This window comes from Plectrocnemia conspersa, unplaced genomic scaffold (genome assembly GCF_051122295.1).
Source record: "Plectrocnemia conspersa isolate PC_06_02 unplaced genomic scaffold, ASM5112229v1 ptg000011l, whole genome shotgun sequence".
NCBI classification, from domain to species: domain Eukaryota; kingdom Metazoa; phylum Arthropoda; class Insecta; order Trichoptera; family Polycentropodidae; genus Plectrocnemia; species Plectrocnemia conspersa.
Genome location: NW_028277175.1, coordinates 20,194,337 through 20,217,113, shown reverse-complemented (window position 1 = coordinate 20,217,113; position 22,777 = coordinate 20,194,337). Strand labels below are relative to the sequence as shown.

Here is a 22,777-nt window from a genome sequence, read left to right as displayed (position 1 = left end):
AGTCTATATTTTTTATTATTTTTTAATCTTCCACCGCGGCAACCACATAGTTAACTATTTCAGCTCGTGTGCTGAAAACAACTGACCGATGCGCGATACTTATGGAATTGAAAATTTAGCTAAACGCCAACAATAATATTATGATCGATCAATATTGATATACATACGAGTTCATTTGAAATCAAACGACTTAGAGTATGTACAAAAATCTTTCAGCGTCTAGGATGACAGCGTTCTAGATCTGCTAGTTAGACTGAATTTTCTTAGAATGTTTTTCAGAATACTCATTTTTTTGCAAGCGGCTGAAAATTCTCCGATTGAGGTCACACCACGTCAAATCCTATTAGACACGGCTGATTGCAACAAAGTTTATGTACGCGGCATTCATTCATCGCAAATCGAAACGAAGAAGGTACACTGTCATCAATTGCGAAAATAAACAATTTCCTACTATTTTTAATAACTAGAATGAAGCGCGCGTGCCAACCTTGTATTTTAATTAAAGATTTTCGAACGTTCCTCTTTGATTAAGTTCAGGCGGCGCATAAAATCTAGAATCTCTTGTGGAAACTGAGAACGTTTTCATATGTCATTTTCAGCGATGATTCTTTCAAAATCAACAGGTGGAGATCGATCGAGAGCAGCTAGCCGGTGCTGGCACATCGGCGGTCAGGCTATAAAATTAACGACAATCAAGACGAATAAACACATTTTAATTTTAGACGAATTCAAAACGACACGCGGATAAATTCAACGAAGCCCAATTGACACATTATTTACCCATTCGAGCTTGATTGTTCTTTATTAACGTTCCGAATCAAAACGGACGAATCCAGTTCCAATTTGAAAGTCAACATAACTAAGAAATTTAATTTCCAGTATCATGTATACAGTGAACGTGACAACGTTACCCAAACTGTGGTACAAACTTTATCAAAAAATATGAAGACAATACAGCTAATTTTGTATTAAAAATTTAAAAGCCTATTTTTTAATATTAGTCTTCACATTCAGATACAGACTGCAATATAAATATTGCTAATAACTAAACAAGATTTTGCCATGTCAGCAACTATTCTGAATGATCGAATGTTAAAATACGTTCATTATTATGGACGCAATAAAACAGATGTGCACGACCATCTTGGCACATGCCTAGCGAACACGACTTGTTAAATTGTTTTGTTACCTTCGACATTGTTGATATTATATGTAATCATTATTAAAAAAATCAATGCATACAATAAAACAAATATTTTGCAATATTATGTATTTGAATCCCTTAGTGAAAGCGTAACTTCCAGGTGGCTATTATTGACGATCATCCGATAATTATAAAGGATATGTATAACAAGATCATTGTATTGTTTCTAGAAGCTAATGAAAAAATACGCTGTGCTGATTATAATTGAGGGCATTTGAAAGTTTCATTTTGATTTCACTAGTTTTTTTAGCCAAATCCCTACATTAGAACGGAAAACTATTATAATCGCAAGTCATGTCTCAAAATTATTTTAAGCAAATTACACAAACTGAATAAGAATAACCTATCAAAAATCCTAAACAATCCGCTAATGTTTTATGTACTTCTTTTAAGTGCACAAATATATCAATCAAAATTAAATTAAGATTAGTGCAATAGAAAAAATCTTGTCCCATACAATATTATAACAATCTTCAAACGAAATTGCAATTATTATTTTTCTCAAAAATAAACATAACAATCGCAGCGGTAGTAAACAATCAAACTTCAATTTGGGATGGATGAAAAAGTAGCTTTTGCAACGAATGTAGCGAATTCATTTTTTCGCCACCTACAGAGTATAGGCCAATATGATCGTTATCGTCGATGATTGGACATTTGTTTGCTATATGTGTAGTACATATTGAACAACATTAAGTAACGTAATTAATGACATCCTCGTTGGAGTTATGCAGATAATCCGTCCGCGTCATCTGTCTAGCTTTCGATATTAAGTTGTCAAGTTCTTTACACATACATATGTATGTAATTTTCAACAATTTCACAATATAGCTGTCAGTGATTCGTGATTCGTAGAACAATCAAAAATATATCTTGCTATGCAGTTCAATATTATCAATATGTAATGTACTTCGAAAGAACTAGAAGCCCCGAGAAAAAATCGTATAACTTACTGCTGCGCAGTTCAATAAACATAAATATATTATTCTAGAATGTACCATATCTCATTGTCATGTCTTATTTATTACACCTATTTATGAACGAATTCTTCTAAAAAAATTCTGGGTTCCAGCTATTTTTTAATGTTGAACTTTGATCATTTTGTAATTTTCAAATAGTATGTTAAATCGATTATCAGTAATGACGGCACAACATATAATGTAACTATCTAGTTTGCGCCTGCGCATTGGATTGTAATTGTTAGTGCAATGTGTGCGCAAGCGTAAACATATTCAAATTTTAAACCTATTTTTGTGGTTTATGCACGCATTAAATAAATATTGCAAATGTATTTTATAATTTAGAATTTAGAGAGGTATAATTAAGACACAATTAAAATATTTATTTTATTAGTTAAATAACAGAACTCAATGATCAAAATTCAGTCAATTATAATCATGCCATCAACTGTCGGTGTATGGAACATTTATTTTTATTCGCATAATATTTTATACGCGCAGTATGTTTACTTTAGATCAGTGATTCCCAAAGTGGTCTATATCGACCCCCAGGGGTCTATGATAACATGCAAGGGGTCAGCGAAAAAAAATTTGGGGGTCCACTGAAGTGGATCTTAACAACCACTGATAGTACCTATCTACTTACATTATAATCTTATAAAATAAAGACATATACATTATTTATAAAAGTACCTATGAAGTAAAAAAAATATTATATATGTTTATAAAATTGTGTAAGTTGTAGGATGTAGGCATTCGCTTTGTGGTCGCAATACATTTTGAACTTGTAAAAACCTGCAAATAATGATATACCACCGTGATTCTCAAAGTGGTCTGTATCGACCCCTAGGGGTCGACGACGACCTGCAAGGGATCCATGTCAGTGAAAAATAAAATTGGGGATCCATGAGATGTAAATGTGGGTGACTTTATTTTTGGCTTTCAATGAATGGAATAATCCACATACACAGATAGTAGAAATCTTTCAAAGTGAGTAGCACGATACCAGCTGTCAAAAACACATTTGAAGTTGATGAATTTGCAAAAAATCAATATCAAGCAAGCAGGGGGTCTACCCAAAACCGAAAAACATGGCAAGTGGTCTACGAGACAAAATAGTTTAGGGACCTACGCTTTAGATAAACATCGCGTTAGTGATCAATCCAATTAAATAGGTAGTGAATACCGCTGTTAAATTTTAACCAACATCAAATGGCAAAATTTATGTACAGGTGAGGTTTGGAATAAATTATTTAAAAAAAAACTAAGAATCTAACCGATTTTTTTAAAATTCATATTGAAATAAACACTCAGGAAAATCATACATTAAAAACAACAGTACAGAAGTGTGCACCATTACGTTTCTAATATTGTTCAAATCTGGACCTCAAATTTGTGAAAACGGGTCGAGTAGAAACCATTTGTTCTCTTGTTTTTGTTGGAAACCTGACTCCTTATGTTAATGTATACGCCTCGACCTCTTATCTATATCTACGTCCTAAAGATACAATCGTCTGCAACGCAGTTTGAACTCTGGACATGGGTTAACGTGAAGAGTGAAGCGGCTGCTTTCTCGATCTCGATGTTGATCGGTGGCTCACCTTAGTTCAAGTTCGTACGAACCTACGTATGTCAAAATTAGACAGCTTAAATGAAAGTTATTGATGTGTTGTTGGAAGCAAGTCTCAAACAATAGTTGTTGATTTGGGCACTGTGTATTCGATTTTATACACATGAGAGAATAGTGTCCACTTACATTTTTCTGCCACGACCATTTACGACAAGCTAGGAGTGCAATTAGATTAGCTTGTTAATTTACTGGATTTTTATGACCGTTGCGTTAGAGTTTAAACAGGTTGCAACCTTTCATCTATACAACTATGTATTAAATATTTAGAACAAGTGTGAGATCTGCAAACAACGCAACCAGCTGTTTTAGATCCTAGTACTGACATATGTTACATAATAGTAACACTTGCAGAAAGTATCAAATGGCTATTGTGATGCTTCAGTTTATTCCGTCTATTATCACGTACGGTCCGCACTAGCCGACTTATTAAAGTAATAAATTTATGTATAGTTTTGTTAACAAAAAGTTTTGTTATTACAGTCATTGCAGCAATTTCAATTAAAGCTTTTAAAACTGCATTGCTTTGGATTTGATGAAGTGCGCTAATAATGGTCATTGCGGACCTACAATTTTATTTAAAAAATAATTAAATTATTAAATGTTTTTCAGTAATTATCGTCAGACAAGAGATCTTGAAATTTTAAATTATTTTGCAGCTATAAGAATAACTCGACCTAATAATTGCATCGCTAATACCTGATATTGGTAGGAGCTTTCAATGAAAATTATATTTAATAAAGCGAAAATTGAACAAGGTAGAATAATAATTTAATGGAACACATTTTAAAAAACGTGATATATTAAAATTTCTACGCGAATCACCAAAATTCCCAAGCGGACCATCAGTGGTCCACGGACCACAGGTTGGCAACCGCTGTTCTAGGCTGTTATTATCCATTTTAGAATCGCTATTACCATTTCGGTGAAGTTTTGTTTTTTTTATATTACAGAGATGTTACCTTTTAAAATAGCAAACCTATACTATGCCGTTTAGTCATCTAGTATTTTCTACAATTTATACGGTTCGGTGATTATTTCGCAAACATAAATTGAGCATGGCGAAAATTTCAAACAGCAAAAATTCTGATCATAGATGATCAATATATACGTCAATATAAATAAAAAATATTGACTGTATATATAACATATGTTAATATGATTTTAATTTAAAAATATTTTACATTTATATAAATAATTTGCATTTTTATATAAGTAAATTACATTCACATTTCCTATAATTACACAATTTTTCAATTAAAAAAAGGGAAAAATATAAAGCAGTTGGAATTTATATTAAAATATAAATATTTGACAACATAATTTTCGACAGATTACTCGTAATTTTTTATCACTAATTTAAGGTTATATCTATTATATATTGTCTCTGAGTGGTTACTAGCTAGTTTAACGTCGGTTTCGTCGTGGAAATATTATAATACCAAATTGGTTATAACTTATAACAAATCTACAATGCCTAAATCTAAATGGATGCAATAAATCGGGTCATGGTTAAAAAGAACTACCCCTTTTTACGAATATTAGTATAGTGAGTATTTGCAAACATTTGATAAAGTAATAAATGCAGACAACCTTTATAAGTGGCTTAGAGAAGGGGATGTAAAAACCTTATTAACCGAATAAATGCGTCTAATGTGCAAAAAAATTGTATAATTTTCACTACAACTGGGCTGTTTTGAATCTGATGAGCTTAATAAATTTATACGGATCAGATGGAATGCACTATGTTCATCGCCAAGGTGGCGAAAAAGATCACCAATCAACTGTGCAAAATCCAGAGAACAAAATTATTTGGGGGTGCTTCTTATATTCCAGAAAGGAAGGTATTCACTTAATGAACAGAACAGTGAAAGCGGTGGATTATAAAACTGTCCTGAATTTTTTTCCCCCCTTCGATGGAAAAGCACTTAGGCTCAAAATTGACATACAACTTCGTGGAAGTTTCTGCACCCTGTCATCAAAAATATTCAGTAATGTTTTTTTATCAATTGATCAATACAATTAATATGTGGAAATGAATCTCTAGACTGGCTCTGGAATAGTCCTGAATTAAACCGATAGAATATCTTTAGGCATAATAAAAAAAGCAACTGAAAAATAAAAACCTAAGGACATGACCGAATAAGAATAAAATATATTCTTTAAATCACATCTAAATTTTGTTCAAAACATATTACACAACTTTACAAGAACTATAATCGGAGTTTCAGGATGCATTTACTAGTTAAGTAGAGGTCCTGTTGTAAGATGATTTTTTGATTTATCTTAATTTTAGTTGATATGTATTCTGAAATTGATAATAATTAATTTAGCATATAATGAAAAAATATACCAGTTTACGTATTGTCAACCTGTATCTGCAATTTATAGGAATTATTAAAGATTTACAATGTGAATTTTCAAGAAGATTTAAGGATTTTCGTAAAAAAATTAATTAAATAAAAATGTTTTTAAGCCCCTTTAATATTGATATTGACGATGTACCACATCAACTACAAACGAAAATTTTGGAGTTACAAAAAATAAAATATTGAAAAAAATATTAAGGTCGGAAAATATCCAGCTATCTTATCGAAACATACCCCAAAAAATCGAAGAATTAACTATTTGTATTTTGCGAAAAAGATGATAGTGGCATTTAAAAGTACGCATATTTGCGAAGAAGCATTTTCTGCAAGTGGTTTTAAAAAGAATAAATTTTCTTCCATACAGGCGAATGAACATCTGCATTCTTGCATTCGGATTTCCACATCCGGTTTCAAAGCAGATATAGAAAAAAATAGTTAAGGAAAAACAGCCGCAAAGGTCACATTAGAGAAAAAAAAATAAAACATATTTATTTCGTTTTTACGCTTTTATACTCGTACGTACTTTTTAATGATTTTCATTTGATTTCTCATATGTCATTCAATCTCGTACATATCGTAGCATTTTTAAATATATATAAAATATATATTATTATATTGAATTATTCTTTACACTTCATGCCCACTCACGAGTTTCAAAACGGTGGGTATTTTGAAAAGGGAATCAGATTTTATCTTGGGATTTACCAGTTGATCGAGATCGTGCCAATTATGCTCTAATAACATTTTCAACTACAGGTTAACATTTAAACTATCAGGAAATAAATGTAAATTATTATTCAAGCTAATAAAAAAAATAAACTGGCGACCTTATAACTCAATAACATTAAATATTAAAATAATATGTTTGTTTATGCTTGGGCCATGCACATTAAACGCAATAACAAATACCGTTATATGTACCGTTCGCTCGAACGTGATAGTATTTTAAAAAATGGGAGCGATGGACTGTCATTTTGCTCCTGTCAAATTTAAAAAATGGCGGCTCGTATTTTTTCAATCTGGTAACACCGATTTCGGTGGAGGAAAAACAAAATAAAATTATACAACAGCCGCCATTTTAAAAAGTTGATTTAAAATTGAAATATAAAAGAAATCCCATGCAAGAGGTCAGAGGTCACTTACTGGATTCCCTGGAGTGGAGTCCGGCGTCGCCCATGAGCGAGTAGGGCGCTTTGTAAGGCGCCTTCGTTATCGACGTCTGCGCCGGCACCGTCAGCCCGGAGGGTGTTGGAGCAGGCGCTTGGGGCGCTTGGTACGCACTGGTCGAAGGGGGCGCCGAGTGCACGAGGGGCGGAGGTGCAGGCGGAGAATCGAGCGCGCGCGAGTGAGCGCATAGCGCCGCCCACCACACTAGCCACCGCACGACCATTTCAGCGCTTCATCACCACACGAGCCGTCACCTTCATGTGCACCGCTCCGCGAACGGCGAACATCTGACGTCTGACGTGCAACTGAAGCCGACTTCGCGTCGCTCAAACGCAGAGGTCTTAACTCAGATTTTATTGTCCATTCAATTTAAATTGCACAACTAAAATAAATATAGGATTTTGTTTTAAATATTTAATTCAAAAATAATTGAGTGTTCTACAAGCTATAAACTATAAATTACATGTTTCTGGTTTTAGCCATTATCATGTTTACAAGCAGCCGAAATTACAATAGTTCAAATACAAAATAGAGGTAATTAATTTATTATTATGTTCACGTGAGATATTTTTGTAATAATTTATCGTGTTAGTACTAATGTGGTGTTGTATGGGCTAGTACTGACCATTTCAGACGTGCCGGACGAATCCATCCGGCGCCGGCCCGACGCTGCCCATACAACACCACCCCCACTACACGGCGCCGGCCTGGTGCTAGGCAAATCCATCCAGCACGTGTGAAACTACACTTATTGTAGTTGTATAAACACAACTTGTTAAATTCACGTTATGTAACTGATAGATTCAAAATGTTTCAACGTACGTGTACCGGATCATCCGCGCAATGAGTACAGTAAGTACAGATTCACTGATATTGACTTGTTAAATTATAAATCAATTATTTGATACATTTTAATCTAATTTAGTAAAATTATATTAATACTATGTATTGCAAATATAACTTCACAGAAAAAGTTTCGAAATGTGCATTTGCTGTTCAAACCCAAACCAGCGTAAATAAAGTTCTAAGCCTAATTATATTTATTGAACTTCCATTAGATTAATTCGTTTAGATTATGTATGCGTTTGATCAGAAAATGGACATTTCGCAACTGTCAAATTGAGTTTCATAAGACATTTTAGAACAGCGTATAATTTAAACCTCTTGTTGAGTATCGGGATACATGAACTAGTTAGTAGGTCTGAATTCAAAACACGCGTACTTGTATTCAAGTATTTATTGATTTCGGCACATTCCGAGCATATCATAAAACGGTTGGACCCGACGAATTATTATACCGAATATATAATATATAAAATGTGTTGTTTTAGAGATTTGTTTTTTGAATTCATTTAATGACAGCCAATTTTACAGCGGACGGCTGATTTATGACAGAACAACGCTTGAAAATTGTGCAAATTTATTTAAAAAATCGTGTAATTTATTTATTTAAAAAACACCAAAACACAGCCTAAATCAAAAGAAACTGATGGTGAGTGTTTGGTGGTCTGGCGCAAGTGAGCTCCATTATGACACCACTAGACCGCATACTTCACAACGTATAATGCCAAAACTAGTGCTTTAAAACAGATTTTCTAATATTTAATTGTTTCTCGATAATCAGGCAATCGATAACTGAACAAGCTAACGCTGAAATGGTAAAAGTGTATTGACAATATGAGTTGCATACTTTGATAAATAAGACTATTCCCTGTATATAAAATTAACAAACTTTGTTTTTTTTTCTACAAATTTCATACTTGATGGCCTAATATATCATCAGTTTTGAGTGTTGCACAGATAATACATTTACGGCAATTCATTTATAAAAAATGCAGTCTATTAACAAAACATTACAAAATAATATCATCATTTTTACACTGTACTTATAATTACACCCCAAAACTTAAAAAAATCTGAGTGCTAAAACAAAGTCACTAATGAAATTATTACTATTAGACAGAATTCTTCATATTAACAAACGAATTTGATAATGTGTGTCACATAAACAAACTTTATTATTATTTAGTTAATTAGTAAATGTGTATGAAGTCTCCTCGTGTCATTTTGTAAAAAAAAATACAAAAATAATTTTAAATCTAGGTGGCGTAAAGCATATATTAGGAGATGCGTCTTATTCAAAGAGTGGAGCTCTAAATAAGTTATAAAAAAAATACAGAAATTTTGTGATGACGGGTTTGTAATGAGACACATGCTAGCCACTGCAGATATATATTTTTTTATATTTAATATTTACATTTTTGGCATATGGATGGTAAATAGTGCCAATTTGACACATATTGGGCTGCTGCAGTATTATTTATTTAATAGTATACACAGGCGGCCCTTGACTTTCGCTCATAATTGGTTACTGAAAATGTGTGTAAATGTTGAATGTTCGAAAGTAGAGGGAAGTAAAAAAATTTGAAATTGTGTGTAGTTTAAAATATTTATTTATCATGTAAATATTATGTTTAAGAGGCGTTTAAGAGACATGTTTAAGTTGTGTTTGCAGGTGTTTCTTTTGAAAAGTTATCAAGAGTTAACTGTTTTCCACTATTCTTTTTCTTTTCTTCATATAATATTTTATAACATGCTATGTCTTTATTGATCGCCCTACGTACTTGAGATATACGTTCTCCATTGGGATCACAATATTCCATAATATTTAAAAATTTGTCAAGATGCGTGAAGGCTTCGTTCATATTTTTCATTGTTAAAGAGTTTTCCAAAATAAACTTGTTTCATCTACATTAAATATTTGGCTAGAGGAATATTCTCCATCTTCAATAATTTTGGATAATTAGGAAATAAATTCTTTTACAGCATCTTTATCCGCATCAGCCGATTCTCCAGTAAATTTAATATTATAATTAAAAGAATACCTCATTTTAAAATTGTAAAACCAACCGTTACTTGCTTGAAAAACCATGTTAAAATATTTTTTAATCTATCCTTCCAATCTTTGTGCAAACTAAGAGCTTTTGCTTGAATAATTGAAATACTCAAAGGGACATCTTTTTGATGTTAGTCATCGATCCATGATGACAAAGATTTTTCCATTTCATCCATGTTTTTAATATTGAAATAAATATTTTAAATGACATTGATTTTATGCAATTGAATATAAAAAAATGATAATTAGATTACTTTTGGCCAAAGCATAATAAAAATCGTCTATGCACCGTGAGTCATGGGTTTGGCGAGTGACGTTTAAGATGGGGCTCAATCGGTGGCACGTCGGCTGATTCTTTTACTTTTTAAGCACAAAACGTTGAATATATTAGGCCAGCCAAATATATTCAACCATATAAGATGGTCACAATCATAAAGAATCAGATACTAAAGCACCTTTCGAGGTATTGTACTATATTACTTTGACATGTAACATATACACTTGACAGTGTACATAGTTTTATCGATAATTTGGGCTCGGTTCAAAAGGTTAATTGATAACCGCAATCGGACATATCGAGCGTCTTTCTACTGTTTTTACGCACAATTGCTTCGATCGAATGTTATAAATGAAAATTGCACAAAAAATAATTTGCAATATGCGTATGTCGTTGACGAATTTCTTGCGATATATTGCAGATTTACGAAGAATCTTTCGCCCGAGCAAATAAATGTCAGTGCCTTGCGTGGACAGGGATCTTTGTCGTCGTTACAGCTAGATGAAGGTGTTTTGACGGAGCTCTTAGAACTACCGCCATGGATACGATTAGCGTCTGCGACATGCGGTCGTGCAACGTTCCATGTCCATTGGACCAAACTCAAAAATATGCCGATCGAGCTAGTGAGTTTCATTTCGTGTTAAAATATATTTTTCGATACATGTATACAATAATTTAATCCATCCGTACATGTAGAATCTAGAAGATGTGCAAATTATTGTGGAAACGTGTTCGGAACTACGGGGAGGTTTAGATTCGTCCAATCCCGTCACTTCTCCCTCTATTCCGCCGACTAGATATAGCTTCATTCAAAAAGTGATAGACGGAATTAGCATCAAGGTCGACACTGTTAGAATTCAATTCACGACACCTGTGTTTGTAGCAACTGTTCAGGTAAAATATAACACGGAATATATAGTTTTTTGATTTATTTAATTAATAATCATTACTTCAACAACAGATGTCAAGGATATTGGTAGAATCGAAGACTCCACAATGGCAACGAGGAGATCTCAGACTGACGCGTTTGAAGCATCCACTAATGGATCAGATTTTGATCTTTAAGGTTTTATATTTATGGTTATTCAAGTCGTAAGTTGTATACTATTTAATAATTTTTATGTCTCATAATAGGAAATATCGTGGCAATCGGCTCGAATTGAAGCTCGTGCAGTTCGAGAAGATGGTGGGCTACCTCCGTTAAGATTACTCACTAACCAAGCGCAGTGTCGTATCACAATTAAAAAACGACTCTCAGGTATTAAAATTTTATTATAGATACTCAAAAACACTATAAATTATAGTTTTATTTAAAAAGTGAGTGACGATTTTTGTATGTTTTTGTGTTATTGTTATCACAATTCAACAAAATTAATTAATAATGCTGATAAAAAGACTAGATTAAAGATTAATAATGCTGATAAACAGATTGCTTCATATACAGTAAGTATAATATATCAAGAAAGAGTGATTATTGTAAAATTTTCGAAAATATTCACTTTTTCTTAATAACACATCGGTTGTTTGTTTTTATACCATTCCGTTGCAACAAAACTTTATATTATGCAAAAATTTCACCGCCTGCTGTTTGATAACCGGAAATTTTGTGATAATTTCGCGAAACGCAAAGTAAAAAGGAAAAATATGATAATTTTTAATTAAATAGAATAATAATAAAAATTTCAATAGTTAAAAGTTTTGACTTGTATTGGTTTTCTATTTGTGGAATATTTTATTTCAATTTAAAAAAATATTTACAGAGAAATTGAATAGTATCTTAGACTTCAATCGTCTGCGTGTTACAACAGTTATTGTGGTTCAAATTAAATTTATAATGTAATTTATGACTTTGTCACATAAAAATAAATCCATTTTACGATATTCATGTGTATGTAAAAAAAGACGCTTTGATCTCTGTTCAAGGGAAAAGATAAAGTCATAATTTTTTTTTATATAGTAATCGACAAAATGATATATGACACTAAAAACAGACTAATAAAGCATTTACAAAAAACCACACAAACTTATTGAACAACTCAGAAGATTCCATAAGACTGAAAATATTTCAAGATATTTTACGACTTCATTTCATATGAAAAATATATAAATTTAGACTCCTTCAGTTTTTAATTTGATTCAACTAAATTAATTTATAAATCTTTTTAGATTGCTTCGTTGTTGGATCTCGTTTAGTACTTATTTTAGAAGAGGCATTATGGGTCCTCACGGATCGACAATTAGGTGCCGCTCTAGCGTTCGCCGATTCCCTCGCCACCCTAGAGCGAAACGCTTCTTCACAAGTCACACGAGACAAGGCTCAAAGAAAGCTCGAAGTATATCCACAAAAATACTCATATAGATCTATTGTTTTGCACTGATTAATTATTTTTATCATCTACAGACCTTACCTGAGTACTTAGCACAAGTTTCTCAATCGCAAGGCCGAACTGCAAGCGGCCCGACTTCAAAGAGTCGCACCGATGACTCCCTGACGCGCATTTTCGCTCATCATGACGTAACCGAAACGTCATATCATTTCGTATCTCAAAAGATCGATTTACATTTGTGCGACGATCCTGGTTGTAAGTATCATATTTATTCATTTTTTACATATTATATTTATATGAACTTTAATATTAACAAAATTAATAGTGGGAAGATCATCACATCCGTCGCTGGCGACGGGCGCAGCTTTGCAAGTCACACTACAAAAAATTCAATTTGATTATTACCCATATCATTTGGCATCTGCAGATCGAAATAGATGGCCAGGATATAGGTTAGTATATTGGTTAATTTACTTTGATTCTAGTCACTAGAATTTTATGCTAATTAATTTAAAATGTATAGAGAATCATCCGCACCGCATAGTCAATGGCTTCGTCAAGCTCTGACGTCCTTTCGTGGAAGCTTATTAACTCTTCTCGATACTAAAACACATGTAAGCTTTCAGTATATTATATTATATATTGTTCAATGACTTACATATAATCTTTATTTACTTATAGAAAACGTCCGTTTCTGACGATAACGGTGGCTTCACAGAGAGTGCATCAAATATGACACCTCCAAAATCACCACCTCCGACCAATACAACTTCGGCTGGCGTCGGAAGCTCTCCGGCAAGGACGCACATCTTAAATCAACTAACAAAGTTGATGACTTCTTGTCTTATATTACGTCTAGAAGATTTTACGCTATATAAGGTATGTATTATTTATCTCGATAGTATAATTTTTCTGCTGCAGTAAATTAAACATATTCCTAGGGTTAAAAATACATTTAAGTCGGAAAGTGAGGGTAAGATATTCTAAAAAGGGTGGCAAGGCTCTTCGGGGTCCTAAAGTGCAACTAATATTTTTTAAACCTTTGCTAATATTAGCCAATTGTTTTGTTGACAAGCTTAGATTATTATCAATTTCTGGAGCGATGTTGTGTTTGGACTCTTTCCTTGATGAAAATCAATCCACCAGATAAGAGTATTACTTTTGCATGCTTTCTGAACCAAAATCGGATACTTTCCGATTTTGGTTCAGAAAGCATATTTTTCATATTTTCACAAATAGCGTCAGTATATATAGGTATTCAGTGACCAGATTTTTAAAAATAAAAAATATTCATAAATAAAAATAGAGTCAATATATTTTTCATTGTTCAATTATAAATAGTCTTGTTTTGTAAAATTTGCAAAGCAAATTGGAAAAATGTTAATTTGACGGGTGCCGTGATTCTAGTGTTAAAAATATATGTATATATTTCAAATTATGATTGAAAATAACAGACATTGTGCAATGCCTAACAGTACACCGAAATATATTCAGATGATTTTAAATGTATCTTTTCTTTTAGGTTACTACTGGAGAGAGGAGAGACACTCCAAAATCATTCATAAGTGGTGATCGTGAACGATTCACGCTTCCAGATGAAGTTCGCGCTCTTCATGTTGAGTTTGTCAACTTTTACTATCCTGGCGATATACAGTTTCCAGGTTAATAGCATCATTTACATTACTTAAAATGATTAGAGTATATTAACAGTTTTTTTATTTCAGTTCCTTCTCCAAAACTATACGTTCAAGTAAATCCGATAAAGATAACATTCGATCTACCCAGTTGCTTATGGTGCAACTCTTTTGTCTTGAATTTACTCAGTTGCATTAAAGCAACACAAGCAGCAAATTTAGAAGGAGATACTGATTTGGCTTATGTCGACATCAACGTAGAAGCAATCATGCCTCGGGTATATATTTTAAATGATTAAATATTTCAGAGCAATTATTAAAACGTTTTCATATACGTAGGTTATCGTAGACGGTGGTAAAGAACATCCGGGACAGAAAGATAGACCGAGATCTTTACAAGCGCAAGTTTCAAGAGCTAGTATTACCAACAGTCATGGTGCTGCTGGTAGTGTCGGAGAACTGGCGGCATGTTTGGCTTCATTTGCAGCTTCCCCGTTGCTTCAAGAACATTGTTGTACTGATATTATGTTAGAACACGCTTCAGGTGAAATATTCATCATGAATGGTGAAATTTGAATAAGAGTTATACTATAATATCAATATACTCAACAGCTGAAGATAGGTCATCGAACTGCTCCGGTAAAGAAGCTCATCGTACTCGTGCATTATGGGGTAACCCTCGTAAGATCTGGTGCGTCAAATTAGAACCAGTATGGGCTGAGTTTTGCGGAGCGAGAGCGAGTCCTTATAAACCGACACCGTTTTTGGACGCAGTACCGTTCACTCTTTGGGTTTATTTAAACATGGACGAAGAAGTGCCCAAAACCAACTGCCAAATGATCAACAATCATAAGAAGTTGTCGTCGCAGAATCGCTTTAGTCGGAATATGTCCAATAATGATTTCAAAGAACCAAAGTCTCAGTTGGAGAGAGGTCTTTATTATAATGTTTATATTGTATTATAGTATGTATTTTCTGAATTACGAATATATTTTTTTTAGAATTAAAGATAAACGGAGAGGCCGATATGCAAATTATAGCTCATTGTTCTCAATTAGTTTCTATTCAGCTGAATCATTATCAATATTTACTTGTGCTGCGTTTGGCTGAACGATTGACGGAGTTGGCCGCTTTTTTGGCATTGGATTCTGCACGAGTTTCTGGTCCTTCAGTGGCAGCAAAGTATTTAATGCTTTAAGTCTAATATGTTATAAATTAAAACAAATCATTAATATATTTAATATATAAATCAGGAGTATGGTCGTCGGTTGTATTGTACCGCAAGTTGAAATAACTCTAGTTCTTCCATCTTGTTGTCCTGGAAAAGAATCGTCTCGTGATTTAGACAGTGTTCTACCAGATTCGTCCAGTTTATTAGATTTACAACAAAACACAGGTATGATTTTGCTTGCTATGTTTCTGTATAGCTTGTATATATTTTATAATATAAATTGTGGATAGGTTCTGGCACATTATGTAATCAACCACAAGGGAACGGTTCTAATATTCTATCTCAAAGCTCAATCGAAAAACACGTAACGCTCACGTCTTCACAAATGTCCGTCACATACGGAAACTTAATGGGTCAGGTTAAAGAAGAGAGGACATCGCAAAACGTCACAGATGCATCAACGCCTATTGTACAATGCACTTCTCAAGGTCCAGATTGGACGCAATCAGATCGAATTGAATCGCACGATATGTCTAATAAAGAAGGCACGTCTAAAATGATCTTCGGTGGTGTGTTTCAATCTTTAGCTTATGCATTTTTTAATATAAAAGAAATGGTATATTTTTTGTTAACAATTTCAGAGAAAGACATTGGTGCATTTCTGCAACGTGGTTTTACTTCATTGAAAAATAAAATGCAATTGGAAGGAGCTCTCAAACCAAACGATCAGATTCCTAATACTTCGTATGGGACTTCGCCGTCTCCTGGAAATGCTCCATCCATTGCCGATCAGTGGGATTCGTTATCAATCGCTAGTTCGGATAGTGAGAGATACGTTATGGTTAAATTGGCTGGCGATCAAGATACAGATGCGGGTTTGAAGTAGGCATAATTTTTCTAATTGATCCATTTTTTGCTCTTATATTTATAAAAATTACATTAAAATACATAAACCCTTCTAGTATCGTACCTGTTGTAAATTGTAATGTAAATCAACTGAAAGTTCTTTACATTTATTACCCAAAAAAAGTATAAGTCATTCATAATACATATTTCAATTTAAAAGTATTAATCCTAAATATTCATAAACTGCTAAAAGGTTTATCTAAAAATCCGCCCGATTGTGAATAATGTTGTATTTTATGAAAGTATGTTATATATAATTTTTTTAAATCAGTAAGTAAATTGAGCCAAGAAAATATTAAATACAATATATATTTTTAATGCATTATATGCAGATTTAGGTTTTTCTTTTATTAACCCTTTAGTTGCCTTTAGTTTTGAAATTACTATCTAACTATATTCGTATTACAAATTTAAAATGAATTTGTTTTAAAAAAAATATTTGTCCCTGAAGTAAATACCCAACAGCCCATTAATCTTTGGCAACCGAAGGGTTAATACTAATTCTGATCTCCCAGATGCGTCATTATTTTATATGAAATACTTGAATGTTTTTAGACTATGGGACGATTCCCATGATCGTAATGCAGATAACATTGAAGTAGCAGCGGAAGTTGTAGAGAGATCTTCGTCGCCCAGTGAACGTTCTTTGGCAAGTTCGTGTCGTCGGCGAGATTTGGTATGCTAGTTAAAAACTATACATTGAACTATGAATTGAGACTATATTCAACCCGAAATTCGTTTTAGGTTTCGATGTCAACCTTTAGAATGAAACACGTTGAATTATTGCAAATATCGCGTGGCTTTTACTCGCGCGTGCTAGTAAATGTCAGCGACATCAACGCAGAAGAGTGCTCTTCAATACCTTGGGATGAACTACAGGTGTGTTGATATATTTTTAACCGTGGAGCACAAATCAAGTCTATGATCATTATCATCTTTTGTTACTTGTCGTGTGTATGATATTTTTGATTTTACTTCCAAAACCATAATCATTCTTGTACATATTTGTGTGTATTGTACTGGTTGTGATCTTACGGAAGCGTGAATGCAAAAGTATCATTTAGCATTAGTTATATATTTTATATTTATTGTTTTTCATTAGCATGCGTCCCGATTTTCTTGTCTGTGTAAAAAAAGTGGAATGCCCTTCTAACTATTCTATTCTCTCTTTTTCCTTGTCTGTCTGTATGTGGCACTGCTGTACCGCTCCACTATCTGCCAAAAAGGTTCAAACAAAGGTATTTAACAAAACAATAGCAATCTTTTTAGAAGATATCTATATAGAAATGTGGCGAGCCTAATACATAGAGCATAAGATTCCGCCTTCAATAATAATACATATATAAATAAATAAAATAAGAACTGATCAACTTAGATTACATCTGTGTATAGCGGTTTTGTGACACCTAGATGGTAGATAAACTCACTGTGAATGGCTTTTAATATATGTTTCAGACATACATATATGACCGCTGGTAAATGTAATTATTTTTTTATAATTTTAATCGCATGTTTCCTTAAGCTTTTATTGAATGTTAACATATATTGCATCAATAATGATTACTGCAATGTATTGTTGATATTTATATAATGCACATTTTTTAATTTATTGGATGTGGATGCAGATGTGCACAATCGACATTCTCAACCTTGGTTAATAATACAATATATGATTGTTGATTTCAATCATCATGTACACATTCGCGTGTGAGATTTTAAAGCACCGATTGGATTTTTATTATAAGTATACAAGCATGATTGTTATTTTAATCCTTTTGGTCATGACCATTTTTTCTTTACCAAGTTTAAATCCTTTAAACATGTTGAAGAATTTTAAGACATAATAAGGTAATTAGATTAAAAGATTACCTAATATTTTAACAATAAGACAATACGGTGCATAAAGACCAGTCAATCAATGATACATAATTTTTGATTAATTGTAATAAGAATTTTTTTATAGGCAATAGTATGCCTAAGAATCAGCGATAACTTTTCATTTATAGTTCAGTTTTCCAATAATAACATATATTATTGAGTGACAGCTAAAGGTATATTGTTATTTCATTAAATAGGTATGATATATGAATAGCGTGAAGCCGATAGGTTTTAAAAATAATACTGATTTATAAGAAATATGGTACACAACGATAAAAGCTATATTTATTTTTCAAAACACACAATTAGCTTGGAGCTAAAATAATAACAAATAATATATATTTTCCTTAATTTTATTATTTTATGATAAATGTTTTATTTTAAACCTTTGATTGTCGAGTCGAGTCTTTTGCGATGTTTATCTAAATATCGATATATTACATGTTTTACTATGAAGCAAATACCTTATAGCCCATTAAACATGTATCTGATCCCTTCTTCGATGAATTAAGCAATTCTCGCCATAATAGCAAAAGCCAATATATCGAATTTCGGCAACTAAAGAGTTAAAAATAAAACATTATTTATTTATTTAATTATTTATACATTTACTTATATGTTATTTTTTTATAATATTGGTTTTGAGCTAAAAAATAAAATAAAATGTCCAAAGGTAATTTCGCTTTTCGTACAGTCAAATCATGTCCAGTAATAGGCGGATGTTTTATATATTGATAACAATATTTTGCGTCCTTTTTTTATTAATAATCAATATAATAGTAATTAAGAATTAATAAAAATATTTATAAAATATAACCTTTGGACTTATACTATTTTCGAAACAGGAATAATATATAAATATTTTTTCTTCCCCTTCTGTTATTTTTTAATTTAAATTGTATTTTTGCTTTATTTTGAATGTATAATATTTACACATTACCGACAGGATCCATGGCTACTATCGATTAAAGGACATCTTCAAATACCTCCGATTATTTCAAATTAAGTTTTATAAAAAAAAATAATACTTAATGCATGAGTTTTTTTAACATAAATGTGACCGAAAACATAAAGTTTTTACATAATTTAAAAATAAAAATACATCAAAATAAACCACAAAAGTAATCAAAAATGCATAAGAAACTTGCCCTAATACAAAATAATAACAAATTTTGTTTTATTTAAAAAATAAATTAAAAACAAAACTTAATATAATATAATACTAAAAAATAAAAGTAACTATAATAATAAAAATAAAAAGTAAGGAAATGTATTATTTATCTTATGTAATGCAGACGAATCACGCAAGCCTCACTCGGGTTGGCACAAATGGGCGTATGTGCCTTGCGCGAGTTTATATCGTTCAAATGCATGAAGTGGTTAAAACGAACAAATGCCAATAAATTGGCTTCCCGTCATCCACATTATTTCAACTAAAGCCAATTATATGGCTTTCTGTTGGTAATGTGTAAATATGAATAATTAAAACAAAATATTTTTATGTTTTTAAAAGGTATATATTTCTTTAAAAATATCAATATTTTTAAGCAATTTAAAGCTGCTTCTACACTATAACAAAACAATGCCATATAACAAATTTTATTTTTATGAAAGCTCTCCAAACTGTATTTAATTATATAACATGTTTTGTTATATAGTGTTGACCGAGCTTTATCCGCTTATGTGTCGTATTCATAAAAAATAATAATCGCACATGTGTGTAATTTTTTTTTGCAATTTTCCACTATGAAAGCTTTTTAACATTTAGAGCAGTAGAAATAAAAATAAAAAGAAGATTATTGTTAACATTATTAAATTTATAGAGCATGTAGTTATTTTTTATGCTTAACTATCAACTTGATTTTGCAACGTTATTATGATTATATTTTCATATATTGACATTCCAGAATAAATTCTCCACTCGTTCGAGGGGATGGTCGGACCACAACTTTGAAGATAAGAGTGACGAAGATCTGAGGACAAAAATACATGCGTCTTTAGATCACTATTTGCACACACCGATATACATTCCTTACGAGATTGACGATAAAGTGACATTGGTATTCAAATTATCGACATATATTGACATACAATATTATTTTATGCTAAAAATCAAAACAATACATATAGGAATCTGTCATGGGAAGCTTCTCCGGTCATCTTAAAGCGTCCCTTCGCAATTTAAACTTGACTTTGAACATGAGTACGGCGCTGGGTTTGTCGGATCTGATCGAAGACGAAGTTATAATACCTCTGATGCCGTTAGAGGTGTTATTGGAAGACATATCACTAAGACTGAACGAAGACCGTCCTGCAAGTAGTATAAGTTCCCCTGGCGCAGTACCGCTGCAGCTTCGCGTCGGTGGAATTAACTTACAACGTAACAGCGATGGAATAATCCATATAACGCCGACCGCCTCCGCTATGAAGCCTTCAGCGTCAGAGCTGTCAAAGAGTGACTTCAAAATAGATACGAACGCTGTGATACGGCAAAACACTGACTTGATGCAAGAGAACGACATGTTGAGGCGTAGGCTTAATGCTTTAGAGCGTTTGGCCCTTGAAAATGATTCACTTAGAAGGTTACTTTTTGATATAATGAATTTAGTATTTTATATAATAGATTTATTTATATATGTTAAACTTTATAGATCAAAAGAAGAAATCGACATATTAAAAGCTCTCTTATTAAGCGCTCAAGATCAAGTCGCTTCATTGCTAGATGAAAAATCAACTTTGCTAGATACAGTTCGTGTCTTACAGGTTAAAATATATTATTTATAGATTTTTAAGTAGCTTTTTGAGTAGTGGTATGTATTTATAATACATATGTCTCATTCTAGGAGCAAGCATCTGGTGTTGAAGTTCGCGGAGCTGGAAGCGTTTGGAGCCGTCACAATAAGAGATAGCAACAATGCTGCCTCGATTGTACTTCTTGCTGCCCGCCCGCTGACAACAAAAAAGGTGGCTTCTTGTAAGCTATCTTCGAATAAGATCGGTATTACCCAGGGTAACATATCAACACAATGCTCGGCACGGCTATGAAATCTAGTCACCTTCCACTTTATTCGAAACCTAAGGCAATTCTTCCATGCCAAGATTTTAATAATCATAAGGAGTTTTTCTATTGGTCTTTGTAAACCCTTCCTGATATTTTTTTTAATTTGTGATTTTCTAATGGTAACTTTTGGACATATCGTCATATTGAAATTATTTTTATAATTATTATCACTCTATCGACTGCATATAGTGAGTTTTATTTTTTAATTAAGGAGTGGCAGGATAGGTTTAAACCTTAGATATTGGCGGCGCTTCTCAGACTTTCGCCCGCCTTATAGAATCGCAGACGTGTCTTAAAGACTTATATTTAAACAATGAAACAGGGTTAGAAACAAGAGATCAATGCGAATTAGTCTCTTTGAGGTCGATTAGCAAAAATAATTAGTATCTACCTAAGAGGCGAAAGTTTGTTAAACGCCACCGCATACGATTAGTTTTATTATTTAATCAAGTCATAATATTTCATCGGGGTTTGTATTAGACATTTAAGACTTGTATACAATTTCTCTTTTTATCTCTACGATAGTATTGGCGGAATCACAGTGAATTAAATCGATCAGATAATTTACATAGGGATCTTTTACGAGAATCTCTGTTACGGTGCCAAAAGGTGTCACTGTGATTCTGCACAAAATTAGCTAGCTATCTCGTATTGTATCGTTATACATACATATATCTCAATCCAAAAGTGGTGCTACCATAAGAATTGGTGCTCCGTTTCTTTTTACCCTCAATTTTTATTTTTGCTTCTGACGTATCTAACGATTTTTTTTGCTTTCCTTTGATATATCTATCATAGCGTAGCTTATAGCATTTGCTATTATGGGTATGGTTCACGTGGCAGAAGCGAAGAGTATGAATTGAGGCAAACAGAATTTGGAATACGTAAAAGTTTTTCATTATTCTCGTTGTATATTTATGTATAATTATGTAGTATTGTATGAAAATTATATACGTATATATTTTTTGCCATTTTCTATTTGGTTACCAGTAATTACTTAATTTTAATAGTTTCATTATGTACATAAAAAAAAGCATATTATTTTATATCATACACAAACTAGATACAGATTAACGTGTTCATAAATAATTTCTATAAACCTTTTTTAGCATTGCAACTAATTAAATTATTATACAGATAGCTATAAATATGTATATTATATTTTCTAATTTTTTAACAGTTATTAAAAACAAAAATAGTCATGATTTCTAAAATTTTTTTTTTCAAGTTAAAATATTGCTGTAAAATGTAAAGAATATGTCTGTGTTGTACAGTTTTTGTAGATAGTATTCATAGATTAT

General features: G+C 32.3%; 2 protein-coding genes across 3 annotated transcripts in view; one reads left to right on the top strand and one right to left on the bottom strand.

Annotated features, from left to right (window-relative positions):
• The window catches only part of Stim (stromal interaction molecule), a 41,083-nt gene extending 33,461 nt beyond the window's left edge, over window positions 1-7,622 (bottom strand). For both annotated transcript variants that reach the window (XM_088196653.1, XM_088196654.1), the window contains exon 1: window positions 7,303-7,622. In XM_088196653.1, the coding sequence (XP_088052779.1) occupies window positions 7,303-7,549 (247 nt within the window). In that variant the 5' untranslated portion in view covers window positions 7,550-7,622. The remainder of the gene's footprint in view (window positions 1-7,302) is intronic.
• A 2,892-nt stretch (window positions 7,623-10,514) lies between these two features.
• LOC148229883 (bridge-like lipid transfer protein family member 3B) lies at window positions 10,515-21,853 on the top strand. Its single transcript, XM_088196652.1, has 24 exons — window positions 10,515-10,685; window positions 10,921-11,122; window positions 11,196-11,393; window positions 11,461-11,565; window positions 11,634-11,757; window positions 12,666-12,832; window positions 12,901-13,081; window positions 13,152-13,278; window positions 13,350-13,440; window positions 13,508-13,705; window positions 14,349-14,487; window positions 14,551-14,738; window positions 14,800-15,004; window positions 15,073-15,393; window positions 15,462-15,642; window positions 15,714-15,856; window positions 15,922-16,200; window positions 16,273-16,513; window positions 17,093-17,213; window positions 17,282-17,416; window positions 20,323-20,475; window positions 20,546-20,997; window positions 21,067-21,178; window positions 21,259-21,853. Exons 1-24 carry the CDS (start codon window positions 10,642-10,644, stop codon window positions 21,322-21,324), a joined length of 4,173 nt encoding a protein of 1,390 aa, XP_088052778.1. The 5' UTR covers window positions 10,515-10,641; the 3' UTR covers window positions 21,325-21,853.
• Window positions 21,854-22,777: the final 924 nt, after the last annotated feature.